Source organism: Brassica napus, chromosome C5, assembly GCF_020379485.1.
Source record: "Brassica napus cultivar Da-Ae chromosome C5, Da-Ae, whole genome shotgun sequence".
Lineage (NCBI taxonomy): Eukaryota > Viridiplantae > Streptophyta > Magnoliopsida > Brassicales > Brassicaceae > Brassica > Brassica napus.
This window is the reverse complement of record NC_063448.1, coordinates 9,403,364-9,430,226: the sequence shown is the minus strand read 5'-3', so window position 1 is coordinate 9,430,226 and position 26,863 is coordinate 9,403,364. Positions and strand designations below refer to the sequence as shown.

General features: G+C 38.1%; 5 protein-coding genes, 1 long non-coding RNA gene and 1 other non-coding gene across 8 annotated transcripts; 3 read left to right on the top strand and 4 right to left on the bottom strand.

Moving 5' to 3' along the window:
* Positions 1-4,435: 4,435 nt before the first annotated feature.
* On the bottom strand, positions 4,436-10,275 carry LOC106427118 (kinesin-like protein KIN-14O). Of its 2 annotated transcripts, none has more exons than XM_022702963.2 (19): positions 10,142-10,275; positions 9,958-10,014; positions 9,393-9,518; positions 9,189-9,316; positions 9,021-9,104; positions 8,820-8,897; positions 8,578-8,670; positions 8,456-8,485; positions 7,248-8,342; positions 7,104-7,185; positions 6,921-7,016; positions 6,636-6,815; positions 6,392-6,498; positions 6,136-6,314; positions 5,849-6,013; positions 5,501-5,754; positions 4,916-5,411; positions 4,627-4,826; positions 4,436-4,527 (listed from the first exon to the last, which is right to left on the bottom strand). In XM_022702963.2, exons 2-19 carry the CDS (start codon positions 10,004-10,006, stop codon positions 4,469-4,471), a joined length of 3,501 nt encoding a protein of 1,166 aa, XP_022558684.2. In that variant the 5' UTR covers positions 10,007-10,014; positions 10,142-10,275; the 3' UTR covers positions 4,436-4,468. The 2 variants fall into 2 exon arrangements, with proteins under 2 accessions (XP_022558684.2, XP_013723303.2); XM_013867849.3 differs by having other exon boundaries at positions 9,393-9,608; positions 10,142-10,228.
* A 5,420-nt stretch (positions 10,276-15,695) lies between these two features.
* On the bottom strand, positions 15,696-17,537 carry LOC106427113. The gene is made up of 2 exons (XR_002658905.2): positions 16,550-17,537; positions 15,696-16,457 (listed from the first exon to the last, which is right to left on the bottom strand). It is a non-coding gene; the product is annotated as an uncharacterized LOC106427113 (long non-coding RNA).
* A 318-nt stretch (positions 17,538-17,855) lies between these two features.
* LOC125587057 lies at positions 17,856-19,403 on the bottom strand. Its single transcript, XM_048757185.1, has one exon. It carries the CDS (start codon positions 19,401-19,403, stop codon positions 17,856-17,858), a length of 1,548 nt encoding a protein of 515 aa, XP_048613142.1.
* A 1,303-nt stretch (positions 19,404-20,706) lies between these two features.
* Positions 20,707-21,649, bottom strand: LOC106427129 (non-specific lipid transfer protein GPI-anchored 10). The gene is made up of 3 exons (XM_013867858.3): positions 21,313-21,649; positions 21,133-21,216; positions 20,707-20,969 (listed from the first exon to the last, which is right to left on the bottom strand). The coding sequence occupies exons 1-3, from the start codon at positions 21,647-21,649 to the stop codon at positions 20,824-20,826; spliced, it is 567 nt and encodes a 188-aa protein (XP_013723312.2). The 3' UTR covers positions 20,707-20,823.
* A 514-nt stretch (positions 21,650-22,163) lies between these two features.
* On the top strand, positions 22,164-24,729 carry LOC106427098 (putative aluminum-activated malate transporter 3). Its single transcript, XM_022703694.2, has 7 exons — positions 22,164-22,387; positions 22,554-22,783; positions 22,856-22,993; positions 23,098-23,367; positions 23,461-23,600; positions 23,668-23,814; positions 23,876-24,729. Exons 1-7 carry the CDS (start codon positions 22,206-22,208, stop codon positions 24,512-24,514), a joined length of 1,746 nt encoding a protein of 581 aa, XP_022559415.2. The 5' UTR covers positions 22,164-22,205; the 3' UTR covers positions 24,515-24,729.
* Positions 24,606-24,677, top strand: TRNAD-GUC. The gene has a single exon. It is a non-coding gene; the product is annotated as a tRNA-Asp (tRNA).
* Positions 24,730-24,745: 16 nt separating the features above from the next.
* On the top strand, positions 24,746-26,858 carry LOC106427176 (peptidyl-tRNA hydrolase, chloroplastic-like). The gene is made up of 8 exons (XM_048758225.1): positions 24,746-25,203; positions 25,290-25,374; positions 25,621-25,688; positions 25,804-25,854; positions 25,940-26,013; positions 26,229-26,287; positions 26,387-26,463; positions 26,542-26,858. Exons 1-8 carry the CDS (start codon positions 24,856-24,858, stop codon positions 26,653-26,655), a joined length of 876 nt encoding a protein of 291 aa, XP_048614182.1. The 5' UTR covers positions 24,746-24,855; the 3' UTR covers positions 26,656-26,858.
* The last annotated feature ends 5 nt before the right edge of the window (positions 26,859-26,863 follow it).

Here is a 26,863-nt window from a genome sequence, read left to right as displayed (position 1 = left end):
GTTCTCTTTATTTTCGCAGGTTGATTTTAACGACGACGTAGATTACCCTACGTGGTTTCACGAAGTCATTCAAGCTCCACTTGAAAAGGTCACCACATCACAAATGTATTTCACACGAGGCTATACTTTTCACACATATGAGTATGGTAGACAGCGGACGACCAGTAACTATGGAATATGTGTGAAAGGCGAGACAGATTTCTACGGGATCTTGCAGGAGATTATTGAAGTGGAATTCCCAGGGTTATTGAAGCTGAAATGCGTCATCTTCAAATGTGAATGGTTCGACCCCGTCGTCAACAGAGGTGTTCGGTTTAACAAATTTGGTGTAGTTGATGTCAATGGTGGACGAAGGTACATCAAATTTTTTTTTTTGGCATACATGATCTGTATGATTAATTTCTACGTTGTCTTTATTTTTGCAGGTACAACAAATTCGAACCTTTCATCTTAGCTTCACAAGCAGTCCAAGTTAGCTTTCTTCCATACTCTCGGATGAGAGAATCGGGAATAAATTGGTTTGCCGTGATCAAAGTTACACCTCGTGGATGAATCATCAGTGGAGAAGAACCACCATTGCAAGAAGAACAAATAAATAAAGTCGAGGAACCTGAACAACAAATTGATGACATCCTTCTCATTGATCCGCATAATCATGAGTACGAAGATCTTACCGACGATGCCACGGACGAAACTGTTAAAGATGAGTTTAATGAAAATGATGATGTTTCTAGTGATGACGAGAATGTTGATGTATCCGATTGATGTATTTGTTTTTAATATCATTGATTTTGTGTAAGGTAATGGGGGGTTTGAATTAGAAAAAGAGATTGAGATTATAAGTTAAGGAATTGTGGTTTTAGAATTTGGGGTTTGGAATGGATTTGAGGTTAAAGGGAGGATGTGGTTGGGGTTTTGAATATATATGAAGTAGAAGATAAGGAATATGGGATTTGGGGTTTCGGATTTTAGGGATTTAAACATACGACGATTTTTAAAAATAAAGAACGTGGGGCTCGTTAATTCCACGTAAGCCGTATTTTTTGTAAGAAACTCATAATATGAAAATGCGGGCCTCGCTCATTCCTCGCAAATTAAAAAGCGGGCCTCGATAATTCCTCGTAAATTAACGACCAATTAGGGACTACCGTTGTAATATTTGAAAAAATAAGAGAAGAAAGATACTGGAATCACAGGTGGGAAGAAACAAGGCGAGACCTACGTAAGTCTAGCCTTGTCTCTGCCCACATGTGTTCCAGTATCTTTTTTCTCCTTCTTTTTTTCAAATCTTTCTAATTTGAGAAGCAAACTGCTGAGTAATTATCTCTGATTTGAGAAGCAAATTGGTGAGTTTATCTTTGATTTGAGAAGCAAACTGGTGAGTATTTATAGGAAATTTCGAAAGGTTTTACGACCAATTAGCTTCATCTCATTCCTCGTAAATAAAAAAGAGGGCCTCGCTAATTCCTCGTAAATGAACGAGGACATTACGAGGAAACCAAACGCGGGACTCGCTAATTCCTCGTAAACAAAACACGGGCCTCGCGAGTTCCTCGTAACTTTACGACGAATTTACGATGATTCCTAATTTTCTATATATACACGCGAGCTTCTCACTTCTATTTCGTCTCAACTTCCTCTCTCTTTCGTAGCAATGGTATACTCTCTCTATTTCCTCTCTAATTTGTTTAGTTTAGGGTAGATTAGGTGGTTAGTGTAGGGAATTTAGATAGGTTTACGGATTTTATGTTAGTTAGTGTTGATTAGGTGGTTAATAATAGAATTTGTTAATTATTGTTGATGTTAATTTTAAAATTAAATTTTTTTCGGACGGTTCGAAAGAACAGAGTTACTCCCCATTACAGAGAGATGTTCGGTGAGCCTGGTAGTCGTTTAGACCCGTCTTCTTCAGCTCCCGGTTCTTCTTCAGCTTCCGGTTCTTCGGGTCCGGAGACTGTCCCCGAGACTCAGTCTTCTCAGAGAGTCTCTTGGTCCCCTCCTTCTGGTGCACCATCGGCTCCTCGATTCGTTGCACCACCGCCTCCTCATGATCATGTGCCTCCTCCGATGGCTCCTCCGATGCCGGCCGGGATTCATCCCGATTTGATGGTGCCGCCGAGTGCTCCTTACTCGCAGTACACTGTCGAAAACCTTCTCGCTCAGCCAGGCAGAGAAGGGTTACCAGTCTTAGACCCCGACCGACCGGACGGAACTTTGTGGTACGTTACATTTTATTTTTAAATTCTTTTAAAGTTCTTTTATAACAATAATAAATCATTTATACATTAAATTTTTTAAAAAAAATTCAGGTTTAGGGTTGACGGATGTGTTGCTCGGAACGTAACCGAGACGATCAAAGGTTACTTCTCCGAGCCACATCCGAACAGGAAAAAGTCGCCGATCCACGTCAGAAAGACGTGGTTCAAAATTTTAGCTGTAAGTTACTATTGATTAATTATATATACTTTAATTTTTTTTATGATTTAAAATTTTAATTTTTTTAAAACTAATTCTTAATTTATTTTTTTCGTGTTACAGCAAAAATACCATTGGTCCATGGGGGTTAATGAGAGGGTGAAGAAAGCGTTTAACGCGAAGGCGCAAAAACGCTTGTTGGACACGCTCTCCAACTGGAAGGGTGACTGGATCGTGAAGGGCCGAAGGGGTATGAGCGTGGCAAACCCCCTAAGATCACCACGGATGTGTGAGATGGTCTCATCCGTTATTGGCGGGATCCTGACGCCATTTGAGTCGCGGAATCTTTTTCCGCCTCCCGTCAGACGGTAGATGAGCACGGCCACGGGCCAATGCTTCACTCTACGGGTCAAAAATCCCACGTCGGTGTCCGTCTGGAAATGATAATTAAATATTTAATTTAATTAATTATATATATATATATATATATATTCTAACTTTTCTAAATGTTTTTTAGGCCAAAGAGACGGGAGAACTCCTGTATCTTTTGCAACTTTACGAGAGGACCTACAAGAACAAGGCGGACCAATTTCTGGATGCTAGGTCCGAGCAGATCTTCAACGACTTGGTTGGTCACGTTGAAGACCGCCAAACCCAGCTGACCCAGCAGTCCACCAACAGATTACCCGTCACCTTATCCACACTTGAAGTGGATAAGATTTACGAAGAGGTAAATTTTTTGAAATTTTAAATTTTTTTATTATTCATTTAATTTATAACTTTAACATTGTACTAACAATATTTATTTTTTTGTTTTTAAGTTTGTCCCTAAGAAAAATGGACGTACATTGGGGATTGGTTCCGTCAATGATGTTCCGAGAGCGACATTGTCTTATGGTCAAAGACGGGAAGATGAAGTCACTCAGCTGCGTAACGAGTTGGACTCGACGCGAACTGCGTTCACAGCTCGTGTGAGTGGAGTCGAGGGCTTCTTGGACGTTATAGCGGCCACAAATCCGGAATGGGAGTCTTTGTTGAGGAACATGCGACGACAAAATCTCATTCCAGGCGAGTCATCATTCGACACACATGCCGACGCGGATGTAGAGAGGAGGAGTGACGAATTCTACCGGGCGATAAACGACCCGTAGTTTTTTTTTTTACTTTTCGTTGGTTGTATTATATTCAAAACTTATTTATGTATAAAATATTTTCGTATTTATTTTTATTTTTAAATTAGATTTTTATTAAAAAATCAAATAATTTTTATTATATTTTTTAATTCTGGAAATATCAAAATCGAAGTAAATTCGTAGCTAAATTACGACTACTTTACGTCGAAAAGTTACGAGGAAGTAATAAATAATTTTTATTATATTTTTTAATTCTAGAAATATCAACACTACGAGAAAAGTTACGTCGAAAAGTTACGAGGAAGTAATAAATAATTTTTATTATATTTTTTAATTCTGGAAATATCAACACTACGAGGAAAGTGTAACGAGTATTTTACGTAGAAAGATTTACGTTGAATTTACGGGGAAAGAGTTGCGTGGTATTTACGAGGAAACGGTTGCGAGGTATTTACGAGGAAATGGTTGCGAGGTATTTACGAGGAAATGTAGCGTCCTCCTTACGTGGTTTTTACGACGAATTTTTTCCTCGCTAATTTACAACGAATTGACGAGGAAATATGCGTTACGACGAACGAATAACGACGAAACGTGTTTCCTTAAAGTATCTTTTACGACGAAGTTACTACGAATTTGGCCGTAGTTAATATTGTGTTTTCTTATCGTAGTGAATCATTATAAGTTAATTTCACACCATGAATTGTAAGATTATATATGATGAAACATTTATTGTAAATATAAGAAATAATTCCTGAGAATAGTAAGATTCGTATATTTACAAAATTTTGTACATATTTAAACCAAATAAAATTACAAAGTTAAGTCCCAGTTGAAGCCAATGGATTCAATAGAGATGGAAGGAAAAAAATATAAAGTAGTTTTTTTTAAAATAAACCGGCTAAAGACAAAAGAGTTTTTCTTTACGACCACCGTTTTGGTGACTTGACCAAATTAGAAGTACTTCGTGTCTTCTTTATGCCTTGAGAAACAAGCAATAATACATCATGAGAACTTATACGAAAGAATAATTAATCTCTTCGAGTTAGAAGCTACAAATTATATTTGTTTGATGGCTTACTTGGTGACATCAAACTTGATGTGGGCTTACTTGGTGACATCAAACCTGCGGTAGGCTTGCTTGGTGACATCAAAGTTGACGTGGGTTTACTTGGTGACATCAAACCTGACGTGGCCTTTACAGCCCTCGTAGCGACCTTAAGTTTATCAAGTGGTCGTGTTGTCTTGGTAGAAGCCCTTGGCGTCACTGGCTTAGACGTTCTGCAATGTTCGGATTAAGAAATCTTTAAAAAAAGTTCAATTGCAACTAGTTTTCATTTTATATGCAAGTGAGAAAACAAAAACGTTACTTGTCTGACATCTTCAATTGTTTTCTCCCTTCTGCTGCACGAGAAACATCGATGGAACCTTCTGTTCCATCATCGAACCTCTCTTCATACTCTGAATCAATGGAGGAAGCTAAGGCCTCCCCGTCTATGATAGAGTGTCGTGATTGTCTGAGATGATCTTGTTGGGATCTTGAATCTTCTTCTATAGACAGCTGTGACTCTTCTGAGTTAAACTCATCGGAATGTCCTAAGCTCTTTCTCTGCAGTCTCTGTGGGTAATTAATGTCCTTAAGCAAATGTAGTCTCTCTATCTCGTCGTCTTTTCTTGCTATTGTGTCCTTAAGGGACCCTAACTGCTCCATTAAGTCTCTAACATCTCTACCATCTTTACTGCTCTTTGCAGCACCTAACTCAACTCCAGAGACACGCTCTGCGAATTTCAAAGTACTCATTGACTCTGAATATGAAATAACATCAGGATTGAGTTGCACAAACATCAATGTCTTTGCTCGCCCACCTGAAATGTGTTAAATCACATGGAGAAAAGTTAGATAATATCGGTTCGTTTCATGATGTAAAAAACAGTACACCAAGTTTTAACTTAACCTAGAGAGCTTTGGAGAAGCTGAGTTAGTTTGCTGTTTCTATATGGTACATGAGAATTCTTTGAAGCAAGAGAGAATATCACATCTCCTAAAGCTGAGAGTGACTTGTTTATATGTTGTGCTTCTTTAAGTCTATCTCCTGTAACTTCAGAACGATCAACTCTCTCACTACCCGCCAGATCTACCAAATGTAGATTCCCGTACAAGGCAGAACCGGTCTTCAAGTCCTTCCCACGAACATGAACAGTGACGATACTGCATAAGGAATCGTTAGCCAAGTTAAGAGACCAAACTATCTAGATAATGGACAAAAGACAAAAAGTGTTTGTTTCAGAGATCTTAGGCGAACCTATGAGAGCGGCTACTTCTTTCATTCAAGGCTGTTGAGCTAACGACTCGGTTATCTAGCCCGATGTTCATTAGTTCAAGAACATCTGAGGTCGATGTCACGGGATACATGCTTGCATCAGGTACAGCAAGACCGTTTTGTTGGGCTGTAGAGAGAATACCTAAAGTGTGAAAGTCAAGGAGAACAAAAGACTTGCACACAAGCACAAAGTAGGAGGACATCTAAATTGCAGTAGAAAGTTTGAAAGAGATGTAGAAAACCAAGTAAGAGCAGATAAAAAAGGATATCTCTTTTGAGAACTGTCACCAGAGAGTAAATCGCGCACTTGTTCATTGTATATCTCCACCATCTGCACACCGACTTCATAGGCTATGTTGCTTTTTCGAGACTGGGAGATTTTAAAGAGGTCATTTAGAGCACGATAGTTTACTCCCCATTCTTCCTCACTTGCTCCATCTGGACCGGTCTGTACAAAACAATAATGATGGTAAAAAAAATGCAACAAAATGACATATTTATTGGAAAATGATAGTGAGTGAATACCATTGTGTAAGTTTTGCCTGATCCTGTCTGACCATACGCAAAGATACAAACATTGTAACCATCCAGAACCGATCGAACAAGCGGTTTTATATCCGAAAATACCTCAGCTGAAAGAATAGGAAAAATACAACAGAAAATTCTGATAGCTTTTAACTTGATTAAGAAGATGAATCAAAAAGAAACTTTAGATGGAATTATAAAAAGAGTCCTTAGAATAGAGGTCAAGCGGCTAACAAAAGAACACCTTGAGTAGAGGCTGGACTGTAGACCTTATTGAACCTAAATTTACGAAGACCATCTTTCCCAGGTTTTGTGGGATTGAGAACTACCAACTCCCCATGCTCACCAATGTGTTCCACCACAGTGTTTGATGCACCTTGCCCTGGCAAGAAAGGCCTTACCCGGCAATACACTCTAATGTTTCCTGCAAGCCATAACTTGAAAACATATAAGTTGCATACAACATGATTTTTTTTCTAAATCTGGAGAGTTGTAAAAGCACGAATATGTTATACATGATCCACGTTACCTTTTAGCTCCTGAAGTTCATTGAAGAGCTTTTGGTTTTCAGCTAGGACAGCGTGATAGTTTTCGGCAGCTTCTCCAAGTTCAAGTAACTTCTTCCCTGCAGAGCCAAATCAAACTTACAAAGTCACAAAACATAATAATGAGTTATTATTAACGCAAAATATATATGTCCGAACTTACTCACCTAATTGACTAAACTCTCCTTTATAGCTGTCTTGAACTTTTAATATTTCTTGTTTAATGGACTTAGAATAGAGCCTCAACTCCTGGAAAATTTAGCAGGCCTTGGTGACTATAAAACAATAACTAATTCAAGATGTGAGCATACCTGAAGTGACTGGAACTGGAAGTTGATAAATCTTCTATATGAAAGTTCTTTCTGACTCCAACTCCGATTCTTCAAGTCTGAATTTTCTTCCATTTCTTTGGCTTTACTCTTCCACTGGGCTAGATTATGTTCAAGCTCTCGATTCTTTGCTTCAAGGCTTGTATTAACAGTTATTGTCTCTATTCTAAATTGTTGCAGCTCCTTCACCTTTTCCTCAAGAATCGTTTTAGCAGCAATTGCTTCTTCCCCCATCTTTTCAAGCTCTCGGTTTTTGGCTTCAAGGCTTGTATTAACAGCCACTGTCTCTTTTTTGAATTGTTGAAGCTCCTTCACCGTTTCCTCAAGGGTCGTTTTGGCAGCATATGCTTCTTTCCCCATTTTTTCAAGATCTTGGTTTTTGGCTTCAAGGCTTGTGTTAACAGTCACTATCTCTAATTTGAATTGTTGAAGCTCTTTTACCTTTTCCTCAAGAGCAGTCTTAGCAGCATTGGCTTCTTTTCCAATCTTTTCAAGCTCCTTAATCCTCTCCTCAAGGGCAATTTTTGAAACGCTTGCATCTTTTGTCATTTGTTCAAGCTCCTTCACCCTGTCCACAATACCCGTTGTGGCGACCTGTGTCTGGCTTTCCATCCGCAAGCATTGTTGTTCATACGCTTTCTTGGTTGTCTCCAGTTCTCGCCTTAAAGTGGAAATTTCATGATTATATTCACCATTTGCCTTCTCTAGCCTAACCATATCCTCATCTATGTTTTTCTTCTTTTCTTCCAGCTTTGTCTGGTTTTCCATTTGCAAGCATTGTTGTTCATACGCTTTCTTGGCTGTCTCCAGTTCTCGCCTTAAAGTGGAAATTTCAAGATTATATTCACCATTTGCTTTCTCTAGCCTAACCATATCCTCCTCTTTGTTTTTCTTCTCTTCTTCCAGCTTTGTATGGCTTTCCGTTTGCAAGCCTTGTTGTTCATACGCTTTCTTGGCTGTCTCTAGTTCTCGCCTTAAAGTGGAAATTTCATGATTATATTGACCATTTTCTTTCTCTAGCTTAACCATATCCTCCTCTTTGGTTTTCTTCTTTTCTTCCAGCTTTGACTTTTCTGTCTATTATAGTCATCTCAAGCAAATTAAAGATCTTACCAAAGTCAAGTTTATCACGGCCAAATCGCAGTAAGTAATTTTACATGATTGCAGTGGACAGATGCAAAAAGCATTACCTTTATCCGTCGAAGTTGTTTCGTAGCAATCTGGTAAGATATAAGTTAAACAGAAGAGTAATATATAAGTTTCATGAAACAAAAAAGAATTCTCAGGGCACAAGTTTTTTTTTTAATGATACCTCATTTTCTTCACTAGTTCCTGAAGCTAAGGTTTCAAGAACTTTGATCCTCGATTGATACTTCTCCTCACGAGCTTTAAACACACTGTTTTGCTGCACAAAGAAATATCAGAACATAAATCAGTTGAACACAGTTTACTATATAGATTTTTTTTTTTTTGGTAATCATGTTAAAACTTAAAACACAGTTTTTAAAACTTAAAACACAGTTTACTATATTGTCAATGAAAAACAAGAAATACCGTTCGTAGATGCTCAGATTGAGTTGAAATGCGTCGCTCAATTTCCAGCACGACTTTTCTCAACAGACATGCTACACGCTGATCATTACTGATTAGGTCAGAAGGTTTCCCAAGTGTGTGCATTTGCTTTTGCAGTAAACCATTTAAGCAAAGAAGCATCCATCTAAAAAGTATGATGAGAATTGTTAAGAGTCAAAGTACCTGAGGGACTTCACCATTGTTTCTCTCAATACTGTCATCAAGAATTCCAGTTGCAATACTTAAAAGTGACTGCGTGGGAGCATTCTGCATCCAGTAGTAAATGACGTTGAAAAGAAACTACTATTACAAAAGAAACAAAACCAGAGTGTAGGATATACAGAAAAATACATCTAAATTATTAGATTTCATCATCTCCGAGATCTTTGCGGCTTGGAGATCAAAACGGCCTTGTTTCATTTGGAAAGCCTCGTGGAACTTGTGGCCTCCATGGAGCATTGATGCAGGGGATGATGGATCTGTGGGTTTAAAAAATAAACCATTAAAGAATAACTATATATGTGAAGAGAGAAAATAAAATAAAAATAAATGTACCCAGTGGGGAAGAAGAAGTGGCTTGGGGACGTTGAAACTTGGAATCCGCCGCATAAGCTTTGCGCCTTTCATAAGGAGAAGATGGAGAGAAGGGACTACGAGGAGTGGAGTCTCCACGAGAGCTGCCTGATTGATCAGTGAGAGAATTCATCATCAATCGCATGGATGGGTCGAAACCAAACTTATGAACGATCCTTCATTCTCTATCAACAACGCCTGAAACAATCCATTGTGTTTCATAGTTAATTGAGCCATTAAGACCACATTACGTGCTTAGCATCATTATACATTTAATGTTAAAGCTCGATCTAGCTACTATATATGTGTAACGTCTAATCACCAGGATCGCATATCAACCGATCGATCATGATAATATATTGTATATTTAAGTTCTATCTATTCGTTTTTCAATCTGTAAATTAAATCACGAAAATGATCTAAAGCAATGAAGTTGGATCTAATTACTAATCAAATCTCTGGAGAAATACAACGACGTAACCACCATGTTCCAAGTTCCGACAATGCGAATAAAAATGAAGAAAACAGCTGTTAGAGACGAACCTACCTGGAGAGTAGCAGAGACTCGCTTTGGTGCAACACGAGAAGAACGGCATTGAGGAATCTAAGTCAAAACACACACATAAGTAGAAAGAAATTCACGATCAGAAAATCGGATCATGGCAAGGAAAAAAAAAAAAAGAAGCAATTTTCTGAGGAGATGTCTTTATCGGGAAAGGGGGAAGTCTAACCTGCGAGAAAACATAGAGACGGAGAAGGAAACGTGGGATTGATTTGATTAGTCACGTCAAAGAGTTTTGTGACTCTATTTTTGTTGTTGCTGTTGCTGTAGCGCGAATGTAGGAAGAAGCGCGAGTATCCCTCTTTCTCCTCCGATCGTTAACTATATACCGGGTCCGTTCGGGTCAAGTCCGGGCTAGTCGGGTCTTTATTTTAAATCTCACTTAAACAAAACCATTACATTTCTGTTTATTACAGATCTGCCTATTTACATTTTTCTAATTCGGATATGTCTAGGCAGAGGTTTTTTTGTGCAAATTAATCAGGATTTATTTAAATTAATAATTGTGTTAACATTTATTTTGGATTCGAATTCATTTTAAATTTACTAGATCATTTTTCCGCGCGTAGCACGGATAATATATTTAAATTTGTTACCTTTATCATTTTTATTTGTATGTGAATTTTTGTATATTAAATTATATATAACTAATTTTTTTAATTTGTTTTTTTTTATATTTTTAGTTTGAAGTAAGTATTTTTATTATATGTAACACAATTAACTAACAAAATATGAAGAATCAAGTCCGAGATTTTAGAGTTATGTAAAAAAAAAGTATAATTATGTATATAACATAAATTTCTTAGTTTAAAAGATCGGAATCTCATCTCGAATAAATTCACGAAAAGAAAAAATTACTTCAATAACCTACTTAAAATGTAAAACCCCATTTTCAAAAAAAAAAGTGTATTTAATAATATTTTTTTACGTGTAATAGTTGAAAACTGACAATTGAATATCGATCTAGAATATTATTTTAATATATCTAATGGTAAAATATTAATTGTTATAAACAAATTTTGAATTTTGTAATATTACATGAATTAGAAGCCTTTAAAATCTAAAATCTATTTTATTAACATAATATATTTTTTATTCATTTATTATTTTGACGTTACAAAATATTGCTTTAGTTTTATTTGTATATTAATTTTTTAATAATTTAGTTTCTTTTTAAGCAATTTTAAAATTATCAAGAATATAATATATTTAAAACTATTTATTTAAAATATCCAAATATGATGTCTCATTTTTATGTGTGTTTGCGTTAGGCATATTTAATTTGTAGTTTGTATATTTAATAACACCTTGTTCCGTGCCGTTCTATGGTTTTAATAAATGTGTTTGTCATTTCATTTTTATTACTACTAACATGATTTTTTAGTGATCAGTGATAATGCATTTTTAACGTTATCTATCTATAATAATAAAACATAGTTTTCTCTCACCTCAGTGTTCCACGTCACCGCAGAGGGTGGGGCGTTTTTTGCCATGTAAAAAAAATTCTGACTTCGACGATTGTGTGCTTTTGTCTGAGTTGGGCCTTTTGTTTTTAATATGGATAAATTACGCTTGGGCTTTTACATGAGCCCCTCACAAAGTATGCAGACAGATCCATTAATCTTTAGGGTTTTAATCATCAGTCGTTGGTGGAGATTTGTTGCAGAAAAGTCGTGCCTCTTGAGATAACATCGGCTCCGGCCAAGCTTGAGTAACAGCTACATTCATCATTGTTCTGTCGCATTAAAATCAAGCATTTACATCGATTCGGTTTCAATCAAAAACGTTGCAGCCTCATTACTTTTTCCGTATATTAAAGTCGAGTATGCAGTCTTTTGTTACTATTTACAAAACGTTCTCTTTAGGTACTTGTTGCTACTTCCATGTTATCGCCGCTACTGATATTTTTCTTTAATGATCTGATAATGGTTTCTCTTGCTGATGCAGGCAAAAAGTTCCTCTGCCATCCTCTATACCTGCCAAATTCGGAGGTGGAACGCAGAAGAAGGTAACCTCCTATCAGATCTCATCTTCTCTTGAATCATATTTTCTTTTGCTTACGTTGATATGTTCTTTTCTTGATTCGACATAGATGGAGCTAAGGAAAGCAAAACTAGAAGGTGAACAACAGCTTCTCTTCGATCAGGCAACTACCGACAAACTTCGGTCTGAAGCCCTTATGTTCAAATTGATCTAGCCTATTTTCGCTGACCGTGTTCGTGTAAGTTACTATCTCCACTCTTTAAAGGTTCAAACTTTTCAGCTCCTGCATCGTGTGTGTGTTATTTTCTAGCTAATTCAATGGGTTTGGTTCTCTTTCATGGATTTGAATACAAATTATCAGTTATTTGTTATATTTTATAAAAGCCCAATTGCAACGTTTTCAACTTTTTCTGGATAAGCTCTTTATGGTGAGCTTAGTTTTTTAATGCTTTTGATTGATATAACTGGATGGATTTTGATAACATATTTATGTCTTTCCATCATTTTGTTAAAACCAAAACCTTCTTGATAGTCATATTAGTGAGTTTGTTCATTATTGGGTACGCTTTTCAAGCTTAAGTAAGAAACGTCCTTCTTGCTTACTTGCTTGTGACTAAATGATCTTACTTTCGCATGGTTTGCACACTGATGTTGTAGTAGAAAATTAGTAAGTCTTTGGTCATTCAAAAGAAGACCATGATGAGCTACTCCTAAGTGTTGTGGGTGTGTGCTACATGGTCAAACGGCTCAAGTATTTCATGGTAAAGACATTGCTACTATCTATATGTTTGGTTGTTTGGATGTGACAGGATATAGGATTGGGTGGAGCATGGAGCTTAAGTGGCAGATTGTTGTTCGATGGCTGAAGCAGAGAGGTATATGGGGAAGAATAGGAAGCGAGAGAACAAAGGGAAATGGGGTCTACACCTCAAGCCTTTTCAAGCTATGTGAATGATTTGGACCTGATAGATTTCATGGAGTTGCTGCTGCTGTCTCACAGTTGTAAGTGTTTGAGACACTAAATACGTGGAACAAATGTGAGATGAGTTTTGTGTTGTAACTGAAAGATGAGTTGTTTATTTGTTTTTCCAGGAGAAGCATCTGTAGAATGCAGCAAATGATCTACAATGAGATATTCAAAGGGAATATGACGAAAAAGTTGGATGCATACAGCCTGTTGAAGATTGATCCGACCAAAGTGCACTGAGTTTACAGTATACTTGTGAAGAAGGGTACCACTCAACATGAAAACATCTAAACGCATGTCTATGGCTCTTTACATTTTATGTTTATGCCTCTTTACATTATCAGTACATTTATATTGAACTTGAAGCTAGAATATCTTTATCTTACAAGAAGCTTCTGTTACAGGTCAATTACTTCCCATCAAGAAATCTATAAACCTAGATATATGCAAAGTTATAATGAATTATAAGCTAAAACGTGGCCGGTGTGTTGGTCTTCATTGAAAAAGTGACCAATACACCCAGCACCCACACATATATTAATCAGTTTTAAAAACAATTTAACTTGCAAATGTTTTCTTTTTGGAACAGAGGCAAGTCAATGTTGCGAAGAATAAAAGAAATTAACTGATTTGATGATATGAAGGCCCTTTCTCAAAAAGAAAAAAAAAACTGATTGGATGACCTGTATACAACACTAACAATAATGAAATAAGTTTTTTTTTAAAGTTAGGATTAACAAACCAAAAGTAGAAAAACGTATTAGTTTAAAAGAACAATGTACGATATTTGTTACTTATCTTCACAACAAGATGCATTATAGTTTGTTTCATGCTTAGGAACATCTAATCCATGTCTCAACAAATTTTGTAACCGCATAAGGCTAATAGGTTACTAATATGCTGTAAAAATTTATGATACTAAAAAGAAGAGGATACGGAAAAATATTTGTGGCTAACAAAAGAAAGCTGATAAGTATGAAAAATGAAAAAATAAAAAAAGAATTCATCTATTTCCAAATGATGATGCAAAATAAGCAAAATAAAGAATAAATAAAGAATGAAGTCCATATTTTAAAATTAATCTTATACATAATTAAAATTAATTATTTTCAATCAAACAATAAGCAATTCAGCTATTACACTTTCAAATTGTCAAGCATATGTTTAAACTTAGATTGTCATGCATATATTTAGATTTAAAGTGTCATATGCATATATTAAAACTTAAATTTATTTTATAATAACTTCAAAATCAACTATGCAGAGATTACAATCAAATATAATAAATTAATTGATTTCTATATCATCTATACATACTTTATTTTCTCAAATAATATTGAAAAATGTTCTGAATTATAAAACCAAAACAAAACCATAATAATATTAGAAAAACCGGCACGTAGCGCCGGAAAACCACTAGTGTATTATATTTTATCGTATATTTTCTAACTCTTCATGCTGGCACTTTTTTAGAATCATTTTAATTACATAATAGGTTTAAAGATGTAAACTTATTACTACAGAATCCCTTTGAACAATTAAAACTTGACCCGATTTTAGGTATGGTTCTTTTTTGGCTATACATACATTTTCACAAAAAAATTGTCCAAGACTTATTATTGTGGATAAAACTGTGTATGTTGTAAATTTAGACTTTTTAGTGTAACTGAATACTATCAATTGTGAAAATTATATTATGATTTTATTTTACTAAATCTTTCTTTTTGTGTATATTTTTTGTTTTATTTTGTATTTTTACAATTTTATTGTCTTATTCTTTAATTGCAGAGAATTGTTATTTCCAATTTTTGTTTCATATACCTTTAAAGTCTTCAGTTGATTTTTGTTTGTTTTCTTTCTCCAATTAGAGTAGGTGACATGGCAAAAATATAGTTTCTCATTGGCCGATTATTTTCTGCTACGTGGACACTCTATCTAAGGCTTATATCCTCATTTTACTACTTGTTTGATATTACTTTGTTTCATGTAGATAAAGCTTTTTTTTTTCTTTCTTCGCAATATGTTTACAGCTTAAATCCATATTATATTTCCTGTCTTCCAACATTTCAAATTTTGAATGAAATAGTTACTCTTTTATGTTATGTTCGATCTTCCAGTTTCTCCACACCTTATATATTATCTTTGAGACTTGTGCCCACCATTCAACTGCACGTTATATTTCAATATTTTTTTCACAATAACAAAAATGGAACATAACGTTAAAGTAGTTATGATTATCTCCACATTCTTTATGTTTTACTGAGAGTAGTAAAACAGTTCTCTCTATTTGTATAAACCAACAATGCACATTATCAGATTTTGGCTTTGGAAAGTTCTTATGTTCCTGGAAAAATGAATAGAAGCCAGCATAAAAAAATGGTTTGTACTAAACTACAGGATGCTTGGTGCGCAAGAGTTTTCGTTAAACAAGAACATGTAGTGAGAAAATCAGCTGAATAACTTACAAAGTTGGAATTGATTGAAGACAATATGGTTCTCTGAAATTCAAAGTTTGTTATTAAATAGAATGAAGAAGCAAAAAGAAACAAAGATATGTAAACATCTTTAAGCACAACAATCAATTTCTTTATGTATGTGGTTGCTTCTCTTTTCATCCTAGGGTGCTCCAAACTCTCCTGAGGTTTTAAAATAGTTACTGATCCACATTTCTTCATCAACATTATCATATTTGTATATGTTCATCAAGAACAGCATGGATCATGAACAAAATTAGAATCTATATGTGAACTGATTATGTATCTCAACAACTTTGTGAATCTAGAAGACTATTCATATATTCAACACATACATACGAACGTAAACATAATATTTACAAAGATATATGAGTGGAAGTTATGGAGACTATAGAACATCTAAACTCATGGGTAATGAAAAATCCATTAAATCTCTGTAGTGTGAACTTTTTTACATATACATAGATTTCCTATCTTACCTTCTAGAGGAAGATAAGTTGTGGAGTGAACGAACGAACCCATTGATAATACCAGAGCTGGATGAAACCTCTGTGAAAAGTGGCGTGATTCCTTGGTCTTTCGAGGTGGAAGGTCAGACCCTTAGCCCTGCTACTCTTTTTCTCGAACAACGTCAGCGTTTTCCCAGTTTACAAAAGCTCTACACAAAAACCAAATCAAGACAAATTGGTCAGTTCCTAGAAAACAAAAAAAAAAGGCAGAAAAGCAAAAATGTAACCCAAAGTATTTTGATGGGCATCAAAGATCGTATATAAATTAGGATCCAGATAAAGAAGAGGAGAAGAAATAACGATTCACCTCGCCGTAGATCATAATAGTGGAGAAAGCAAATAATAGCATCATTACTGGAGAAGGGTTAAATATGAGAGGAATAGAAAACAATGATATACAAGAAATCTATGTAACTTTCTGTTTCTTTTACCTCAACAAAATCAGAAATAATATTGAGATTGGTAAACGATTGGGATTGTTAAACAGAAGAACGCAACCCAACATTAATCAAAACCTGAGTCATTCTAAGAGAAGAAACATAGCAGCTCACCCTGGAAAAAAATGAAAAAGAGAAGACAACATCTTTCAATTCCCATTAAATATTTTTCTGTGTGCGTTTGGTAATCATGAATATCGAACTCACCTTGAATATACTGTCTAGGATACTTCGGATCCTTTTCATCAACGGTGAATCCAACACCGACACATGTTTCCAGAATATGGCTAACTCAGCTTTCTAGCAATATATTTATGCCTCATCCTAGCAATCTCAATGAAATAATCAAATGGAATATCAATCTCATCATAGTAAAGTTCTTAATTTTTTTACGGTCTCTCTCTGGCTCTTTCAACGCCTGAATGACCAAAGCTGCAGCTGACGATTCTAAACAATCAGCTTGACGGTGACGGTGAAACATTGTACGGTAACGGTAGCTTCCACGATTGTGGCCTGCGATACACCAACAAACATAAACAAAATCAACAAACGAAAACGAAATCATCTCCCAAAGTTCTAAAAGCCTTTGGATCGAAATGACGAATTTCACAGGATGTGATTTATGTATTTATAATCAAAGATTCATAGAAAGAAAGTTATTGAGGAAGCTTTCAATGACGAATCGTGGGAGGAGTGAAACAGCTCTGAAGAACATCACTTGATTGCCATGCGCGGAGGAGAGAGCGGTAGAAGCGTTTGGTTTCATCAGAATGGCAGATGAAACAGCAGACTTCCCGTTAGGTTTCATCACAATGGCAGAGGAAGCGGTGGACTTCCCATTTGGTCTGGTTTCGCAGTCGCGGAGGAGGCGACGGTCATCTTGTTAGTCTTGCCATCGCTGGAGATTGAAGAGTTTCCTTTGGGTTCCATCCGGATGATTGTCTGAGAGAAGCTTTTCAATTTTAATCAACGCATAAGCTAAGAGAAGAGATTTAATATACAAATGGAGAGGAAATTGATTGTGGAGAATTGATTGTGAAGAAGGGGATGATCAAAAGTCAGATGCTACGGTTTCAAGGGGAGAAGACGAAGTGGAAGTGGAAGTGGAAGTGGGAGAGGAGAAGAGACTCGCGACTTCATCTTCGTAGATCTAGGTTTAGATAATCGAAGAAGCCCAAACCCAAATTAAACGAAACCCACACACTAAGTCCATTCAGAACAAATTTTAAGTCCAAACCCGAAAATGAAATGTTGTGATTGGATGATTATTTATGATGACGTGGCATGGCTAGATTTTGAGGAAATCCCCCTTTTAGTATTGTGATATAATAATATTTTGATTTAAATAAATCAAATATTATAACAAAACTCATGACGTTTTTTAGATAGTTATTTATGTTTCAAATACTTGTTTAGATATTAGGGCCAATTTTCAAATTGATTTTTTCTGGTTTTCTTTAGATATTAGTTCGGATAATATTCTTTTTTTGTAACACAAACTTTTCATTAAAACTTAAACTCCAAAATTCAGGGGAGCCATTACAGAGGATTCATTCCAGAGAGCCTGCTTTGCCAGAGCATCAGCATCTCTATTCTTACAACGTTTGATCCAAACAAAAGAAATAGATTCAAAGGCTTCTGATAAATAGAGTATATCAGCAACAATGCCATACAGTTCCACCGTCGGAGGTTCTTTGTTGAGCGTTTTAACCAGTTTGAGGGAGTCTGACTCGCAGTATACATGAAGGATTCCCTTTTCAATGCAGCATATTAGAGCTTCTCGAAGGGCCAATGCCTCGGCTATCAGTGGGGAATTAACATAATGGCAATGAGCTAGGAATGAGCTTCTATTCTCACCCCTATCCATCACCCAGCCTAGTCCCGCTAGTTGTAGATCCTGGGGCCAAGCAGCATCAGATTGGATTCGGGTTGAGCTGGCGTTACGGTTGAGAGCAGAGTGACTTGTTGGAGTGGGAGCTCCTTTGGTTTGATCCCCTTGGGTTGGGCTCTGTTCTGTCAGCCATTCTCGAGCCGCTACTGTAGCCTTGGTGATGATTGCCTCCGGGGTTGTGTCCTTGTTGTTAAAGACATGATCATTCCTTGCCAACCAAATAAAGCAAAGTATCCAAGGGGCCAGTTGGCCTGATGTTATGCCTGTAGGCGGAAGGCAGGTCTCTTTGCAAAGCGTAGGCCAAGCACCAGCTAAATCTACCATTCCTCTAGTGTCAATGCAGTTTGAGAATGAGGCTAGCTTCCATGCCTTTTGTGCTATCCCGCAGTGAAGGAACAGATGATTGGTAGATTCTGGGGTGTTACATCTCTTACAGTTGAGGGCGCTAGTTATGTTGCATATTGCCAAGCTTTCTCCTACAGGTAAAGCTCCACGGAAAATTTTCCATAGAAACATCTTGATCTTCGGTGCTATATGCAGTTTCCAAACTCCAGAGTTCCAGTCAAACGTCTCTGCAGGTTGTACCTCTTCCGGGTCTGCTGAGTTCTCTAGTGCCTTTTGGTATCCTGACTTGGTCGTGTACTCTCCTGATTCAGTTCCCAACCAGATGAGCTTGTCTGGGGCACCGGTTCTGCTCGGCTTTAAGCTTAGGATTCTGCTCTCTTCGTGCGGTAACAAGCTTCTTATAGCCTCTCTGTTCCAGTCGGACCCATCGGGTAAGAGGAGGCAGTCTACTGTGAGGTCCAATTTATTTGCCGGCGCTGGTCCCATAGGTATAGCTTGGTCTGTGTAGCTTAGCCATGCATCGCTCCAGATTTTTATTGACTTGCCATTGCCCACGGCCCATCCCGAGTTGTTGTAGATAAGGTCTCTGCCAATTAAAAGTCCCCGCAAGCCGTGAGACTCCACTGATTTGTGTGTGGCCTGCAGGAAAGAGGTTTCTGGGCAATATTTTCCCATCAGAACCCGACTCAAAAGGCATGATGGGTTGTGGATTAATCTCCAGCTGAGCTTTGCTAGAAAAGCATCATTGAAGCTCTGGAAATCCTTAAAATTCAAGCCTCCTTTGACCTTTGGTTGGGTCATTTTATCCCAAGAGACCCAAGCCATTTTCCTATTTTCATCCTTATCCCCCCCACCAAAAGCGTGTCAGCGCAGATTGTATCCGTTGGCATAGTGAGACGGTAGCTTGAAATAGGTCATGGAGTAGGAAGGGATAGGGGTCAGCACACTGTGGAGCATGACCATCTTCCCGGCTGGTGAAAGATACCTGTTCGACCATCCGCTCGCTTTAACTTGTATTCTGTCTACTATCGAGGAGAATAGGTCCTTCTTCTTCCTTCCAAAATGTTCGGATAGACCGAGGTACTTTCCTAAGCCCCCACCTTCTGGATATTCAATATCGCTTTCATCTTTGTCTTCAGTGTGACCGGAGTCTTGCGGGAGAAAGTAACCGACGACTTTTCTGTGTTTATGGACTGGCCCGATGCAGTTTCATACCGGTTCAGGATGGTTTTTAGTGCTGATGCGCTCTCCTCGTTTGCTCTAGTGAAGAACATCGTATCATCCGCGAAGAGGAGGTGGTTTACTTGTGGGCTTCCCCGAGCCACTCGAACCCCCGTCATTTCTCCATTTTCTTGTGCTCGGTTACACAACCCCGAGAGAACTTCTCCACATAGAATGAAGATATATGGTGAAAGGGGGTCTTCTTGGCGGATTTAAATCGAATACAACTCTAAATTTTTCATTCGAGTAATTTTACGGATTAGAATGCTGATTAAGATTTTTCAGTCTGGATTTTAGGTTCATTTATAAATGTTCATGCCAAACTTTTATTATACAAAACTGAATGAATTTCTTAACATTTTGACATGTATGTTACAGACTATTTATTCGGATTATTCAATTCGATTTGTTAATGTCGGTTAAACTCTAGTCCCTTAACTTTGTATTTTAGGGGAGCTTACTGGATTGAGAGTTTCAAAAGCTTTTTGGGATTTTAGATTTAATTAGAACTTATTTAGTTTTCAGTCCTTCTCCACCAGAGTTGACTTGCAGGTTAGCTGTGAGATAGTGGACGGGAACGGGATACTCCATCCATTAAAACCGTTAACTCCAACGGCAAGTACGTCCTGCTTGGGGAAACTTGCTATTTTCAGTCTCTCAAACGTGTCCACATCTTTTTATGATTTTTTTCTCGAAGTGTGAATCTTTCATTTCATTTTTTTTTTGTTCAATAACTTGACCCTTTCTGATTGTTATTTTTTTGAAGGTTGGACAATTGTTTTACAAGGTCTCTCTTAAGCAAGTAAGTGTGATACACTTTACCAAACAAAGACGGTAACAAGGGCATTGAAACTTTGAAAGAGACATTTGTTTCTTTGTTCTGTTTTGGTTCCAAGAAACATTACAATAACTTCATTCGCCAAGTTATAGAAATTTTGTAGTTGTCCCGAGTTCAGTAAGAAAAGCAAAAAAGAGGATACTGTAAACTAGGCGGAAGATCATAGTGGTTATTACGCAGGTGAAGTTAGACGAGGAAGAGTGTGCCGGCTAGAATTGCTGCGATCACAAAGATTGTCACCTGAATCTTAGACTTTGGACCAGATGATCTAAGACCATCACCTAATCCCATCATATTGCTTGGTTTTGGTGCCACTTGAGCCACTGGAGTTGCTGAAAAGGAAAAATGGTACGTTAAGAGTCCTTATGACACAGAACATCTTTATTTACCAAATGAAGGTTTCACACTTTTTCTTATAATATGGTTCATGTATTCCATTCCTCATAGTTAATGTTTGTGGTTCAGCTTAGGCCTGAAAATTAATAATTGACTTACCTGCAGCAACAGAATTGTTCTTTGCACCCATAGATACTTGAGAGCCGGTTGAGTTAGTAGATGGTGGAGAAGCAGTGGAAGCTCCTTCCAGCAAGAAAACAAATTTTCTTATGAGTTTCACAAAATCTATACATTGAGTTTTATTTGTGTGTGTAAGAAGCGACTGGAGGATTTACAAACCTGAGGAGCAAACAGATGAATTGGCTGGAACGCTACAAAGCTGGGGCAGTTGCAGCGCGAGGGTTTGATTGATGGGAAAAGCAGATGATAGAGTGGAGTTGTTGTTGAGGAAGAGACAGAGGCAGGTCGGTTGTTGGCTGTAGATCTGGCTCAGGCTGCTGCAGCATGGCTGAGCGGGGAACTGGACAAATCCCTGCACGAATGGGCCACATGGAGCCAGAGCTAGCAGAAGAGAAGCACAAGAAGCTGGAGGACTCTGACCTTGAGCAAGACCTGGTTGGAGGAAGACTGGAACCAAGGAAATTAAGACAGTGATAAAGACACTTGAAGATGCCATTTTTGAAATTTATTGTCTTAACAATTACTTGGAAAATAAGTTTCTTATTTCTCTCTCTGTAACGATGGAGAGTGCTAGGGTTCATAGAAGAAGAGCAGTATTTAAGGTTGGATTCGATGGGTTTATTGTGCAACTGAAACTTATATATCATGCAAAATATGTGTTCTGTGCAACACTTGAAGTTCTTCATGTTGTAACCTTTAAAGGGTGAGGTCGTTGCTGTTATAAATTTGACCGTTTTGACTGTTTATTTTTTTGGTATTATAATAAACATTATTGAGATTATGTGTGGATAATAACTGTAATTAAACACGACAACGTGTTCAAAGACGTGCATACCAACTATACAAGATTTGCAAACCATTTCTTTACAAATATCGGAAAGTTCCACTTTTGGAATCTGGGGTTTTTATTCATGATGCCATCATCGTGTAATGATACAAATCATGTGTTAGGCGTCTTTAAAACCACAATGCACAAGCAATATAACCTCTTCTTCGAAAACCTCCCGTCCCTGTTCCTCTCTTGAGAGATCATCAGAATCACGAACCAGAAAATGGCGGCACCAAAGCTGGAATCTTTCAGGAGGGGCAGCATGTTTGACGTATCTTTCAGGCGAAGTAGTATGTTCGATGGTTCGTTTAGACAAAGCATAAAGGATAGGCTTCTCCCACATCCGACCAGAGACTCTTTCTATCCCGGTGAGGACAAAACTCCCGTCCGTTGCTGCTCCTACAGGTTATATATCATCTACATACAATCTCTCTTTCTCTCCAGAAACTATGTTGACCAAATTTTGTGGAACCCCTTTTATCGAATCTGATGCCTCTTGGAACCAAAATCTGAGTCGTGTAACAACAGTTGAGAATGGTTTGACTTGAAATGCCATGGGTGGTGTTTGCAGGTACTTCTCCGACAAGATCACTGGGTTTGTGACGAAATCACAGGATGTTTTTGTTACGGCTTGGGAGATGGGAACATCTGACCCGAGGAAGATTATATTCTCAGCTAAGATGGGTTTGGCTCTGACACTCGTCTCCATTCTCGTCTTCTTTAAGCTCCCAGGATCAGAGCTCAGCAACCACTATCTCTGGGCAATTCTGACAATAGTTGTTGTCTTCGAGTTCAGCATAGGTAAATGCAACAGAGTTAACAACATTCTAACAAATTCAATACCTGATGTGAAACCATCTCTTCTTTGTGTAGGAGCCACATTTAGCAAAGGCTGTAACCGGGGACTAGGAACGTTATCCGCAGGAGCGTTGGCGCTTGGCATGGCTGAGATATCCGCATTGACTGGACAGTGGGCAGAGGTTTTCAACTCTGTTAGCATCTTCGTAGTAGGTATATATATATATACATGGATCATCTGATCTACCAGAAACCTTCCACACCGTTGAAACTCATTCTGATTTCTAACAATAGTCGCCTGCCTGCTCTTGTATCAGCCTTTTTTGGGACTTATGCAAAACTATACCCAACGATGAAGCCGTATGAGTACGGATTCCGGGTGTTCTTACTGACCTATTGCTACGTAATAGTGTCGGGATACAGAACAGGAGAATTCATGGAAACAGCTGTCTCAAGGTTCCTTATGATAGCCCTTGGTGGTGGCATTGGCCTCCTTGTCAACACTTGCATTTACCCCATATGGGCAGGGGATGATCTCCACAACTTGATCGCAAAGAACTTTGTGAATGTCGCCACTTCTTTGGAAGGTTCATTACACTCTCTCTCTCTCTCCCCCCTCTCTGACTCTAGTTGAAAAAAGCTTAGTCAAAATCTCTGTCAAAGCCAATTCCTTTATGCAGGATGTGTGAACGCATATCTCAACTGCGTAGCATATGATACGATCCCATCGAAGATGCTGGTCTATGAAGCAGTCACGGACGATCCAGTGTACAGTGGTTACAGATCAGCCGTCCAATCAACAAGCCAAGAAGACACTCTGGTAGGATTCTCTTCACTTATCAAACACATAACTTACTTCAGATTGTCATCTCTTATTTTGGTTGAAGATGGGGTTTGCTTCGTGGGAGCCACCACACGGTCCATACAGATCCTTCAGATACCCATGGAAGGCGTACGTGAAAGTAGGTGGCGCATTGAGGCACTGTGCTTTCATGGTTATGGCATTACACGGATGCATTCTCTCAGAGATTCAGGTACATTAGCTTTAATTCCCTACTAAGAACTACAGACCTAAGAGTACTCATTGGAACGCAGGCTGCAGAGGATAAACGAAGCGTGTTTCGTAACGAGCTACAAAGAGTCGGCGTGGAAGGAGCTAAAGTACTGAGATCCATCGGAGAAAAGCTAAAGATGATGGAGAGACTAAACCCTATAGAAGACATCCTCCACGAGATTCACCAAGCGGCTGAGGAACTCCAGAGCAAAATCGACAAGAAATCGTACCTCCTCGTGAACGCCGAGACCTGGGAGATCGGGAATCGATCGAAAGATCTTACCGACGATCTCAAAAACCTCGACGAGGACGTGAGTCGGATCCTGGCGCATAAGTCACAGAGCGAAGCCACGATCCGTCCGCCTAAGAACTGGGACGTTGTAACAACCACTTCGAAGAATCCGAATCCCGCGACGCTGGCGACGATCCAGAGCCAGCAATCGAGGACGGGGATACAGGTACAGCCGTCGTGGCCTAGTCGGATCTCTCTGACGCCGGGAAGTATGTTGATTGCACCGGGAGATGATGAGGCGGCGAAGATGTACAGGAGCGCGAGTGCTCTGTCTCTAGCTACGTTCGCTTCGCTGCTGATTGAGTTCGTCGCGAGGCTGGAGAATCTGGTGAATGCGTACGATGAGCTGTGTGAGATTGCGAATTTCAAAGAGGCTGTTGTTGCCTGAGTGCGTGTGTAAACGAAACCTCCACTCAATGGCTTGCCGTTTGTTTTATTGTTTAAATAAAATTATACTCCTTGGTTTGAAGAGCAACTAAGTCGTTGTAGTATAGTGGTAAGTATTCCCGCCTGTCACGCGGGTGACCCGGGTTCGATCCCCGGCAACGGCGCATTTTTATTCCTTTTTGAATATGTGTCCCCTTATTTATGGAATTTTTATGTTTTGGCCCCGCGACTTTTCTTTACTTTTCAGTTATCTTTAGTTTGACACTTGAGACAAAGAGAACGAATCCAATCCTGTCGGAGAGATGAACTAAACCCTAATTCACAGCAGAATAAAAACAAACAATGAAAGCTGCCGTCTTTCCCTCTAAAATCGCAAGCCTAGGCCTCCCTTCTGGCCACCGTTGCGCACTATTCTTCCGATCACCTCCCGCATTGTCTTCCTCGTTTTCTACAACTCCTTGTCGGAAGCTGGCAAGAGGAATAAGGGGTAGTGGAGGATTGATGTCTCAGTCTTCGTCATCTTCTCAATCGTTTTCGTCTCTATCGAATTCATTCTCCTCTCAATCGGAATCGGAGTTACCTCAGGTTCAGTTACCTTCTCCGAAGCCGAAGTCTCCGCCGCCGCAGCTCCCATGGCTCATAGTCGGTTTGGGCAATCCCGGGAAAAAGTATCAGGGCACTCGCCACAACGTATATATCTATCTTTCTCTAAGCTGCAGCATCCCTTAATGTTCTCCTTTTTGGGCTTGCTAACGTTTTTTTTGTGTTTATGGCAGGTTGGGTTTGAGATGGTGGACGCTTTGGCTGAAGCCGAAGGGATATCCATGAACACCGTTAACTTCAAGGCCTTGTTTGGCAAAGGTTCTCTCTTTCATCCTCCATTTTGAAGTTATCATCTTTTCTTTTGTCAAAGTGAATTTTTGTTGATGAATTGAATTGAAACCATGCTAAGTAGTTAACTGTATTTTCAGAATCCTATTTGATAGTACATAACTATTAGCTTCCTAGTTATACACTTCTGCAATTGTTTTAGCAGAGTGATTGAAACAGCCTTTCTTCTGTGCTTGGGTCGTTTCTAACTTTGGTTATTGGTTTTGTCTATCATAGGCGTTATTGGAAACATACCGATTATGCTGGCGAAACCTCAAACTTTCATGAACGCCAGTGGTGAGTCTGTAAGTGAAGCTCAGAGGAAGAACTTTACTTTATATAATGAACCAACAACCTCTCTACTTATTATCTCTTTTTAATTTTTTATGTATTTATTGTGATTGCTGGAATTGTTTGAAGGTTGGACAAATTGTTTCCTTTTACAAGATCCCGCTAAAGCAAGTACTTGTGGTATACATTATCTTCTCTCCCACTCTCTCCGACTGGATTTAGAGTGCATCTGCGGTCTAAAAGAACTTTCTGCGTCTTTGTACAGATTTACGATGATTTAGACTTGCCCTTTGGTAAACTGCGTTTACTGCCAAAAGGTGGCCATGGGGGGCACAATGGGTACATGAGCCTTTTTCTCTATATCTTTACCTGCTTAAGGATGTTTTTACTTTTGACCAAGAAAAAGGAAGATGTTTTTACTTGTCTTAAGAAGCAATATAGATGGATGACTTTGATTGTTTTCACTTATAAAAGAAAAATCATAGAGAATAGAAACCTTTCAACCTCTCAAAGAAGAGAACATTGATGAAACTGATCTGATCATTTACTTGCAGGATGAGAAGCATTATAGATCGCCTAAAAGGGAGCCGTGATTTTCCTCGTCTAAGAATAGGTAAAGTTTTTCATCTTCCTTCACTTCAAGATATAGCCAATGTCTCTGTTCTCTTCTTAGTTTTGCAAATCGGTTTATGTTTCATGTTTCATGTTTCAGGGATTGGACGGCCTCCAGGGAAGATGGATACAGCCAATTATGTTCTTCGCCAGTTTAATAAACAAGAACAGGAAGAGGTATAGACTAATCCCAACACTTACCGCAACGTTTTAGATAAGATAAAAGGAAGTAAAGATTGTTTCTGGTCTTTGCAGTTGGATTATACATTTCAAACAGGGTTAGAGGCTATAAGGATCATGTTGCTTGAAGGCTTCAACAAAAGTGCAACCTTTGTCAACACTCAAAAATCTATGCAACAACTCAGTTGAAAAAGAGAGAGGAAGAGAGATTGTTCCATCACATAACTACAGAGTTTCCAGGCCGATTCATTATTAGAAAATCTCAATTCATATTTCATTTGAGCAAATTGTACTATATCAGAAGAAAAACAAATTTATTAGCTTTGACATAATTTGCTCTTGATTATAATAAAATTTAAATATATTCTATTAGAACAGAAGTTAGAACTTAATTCAT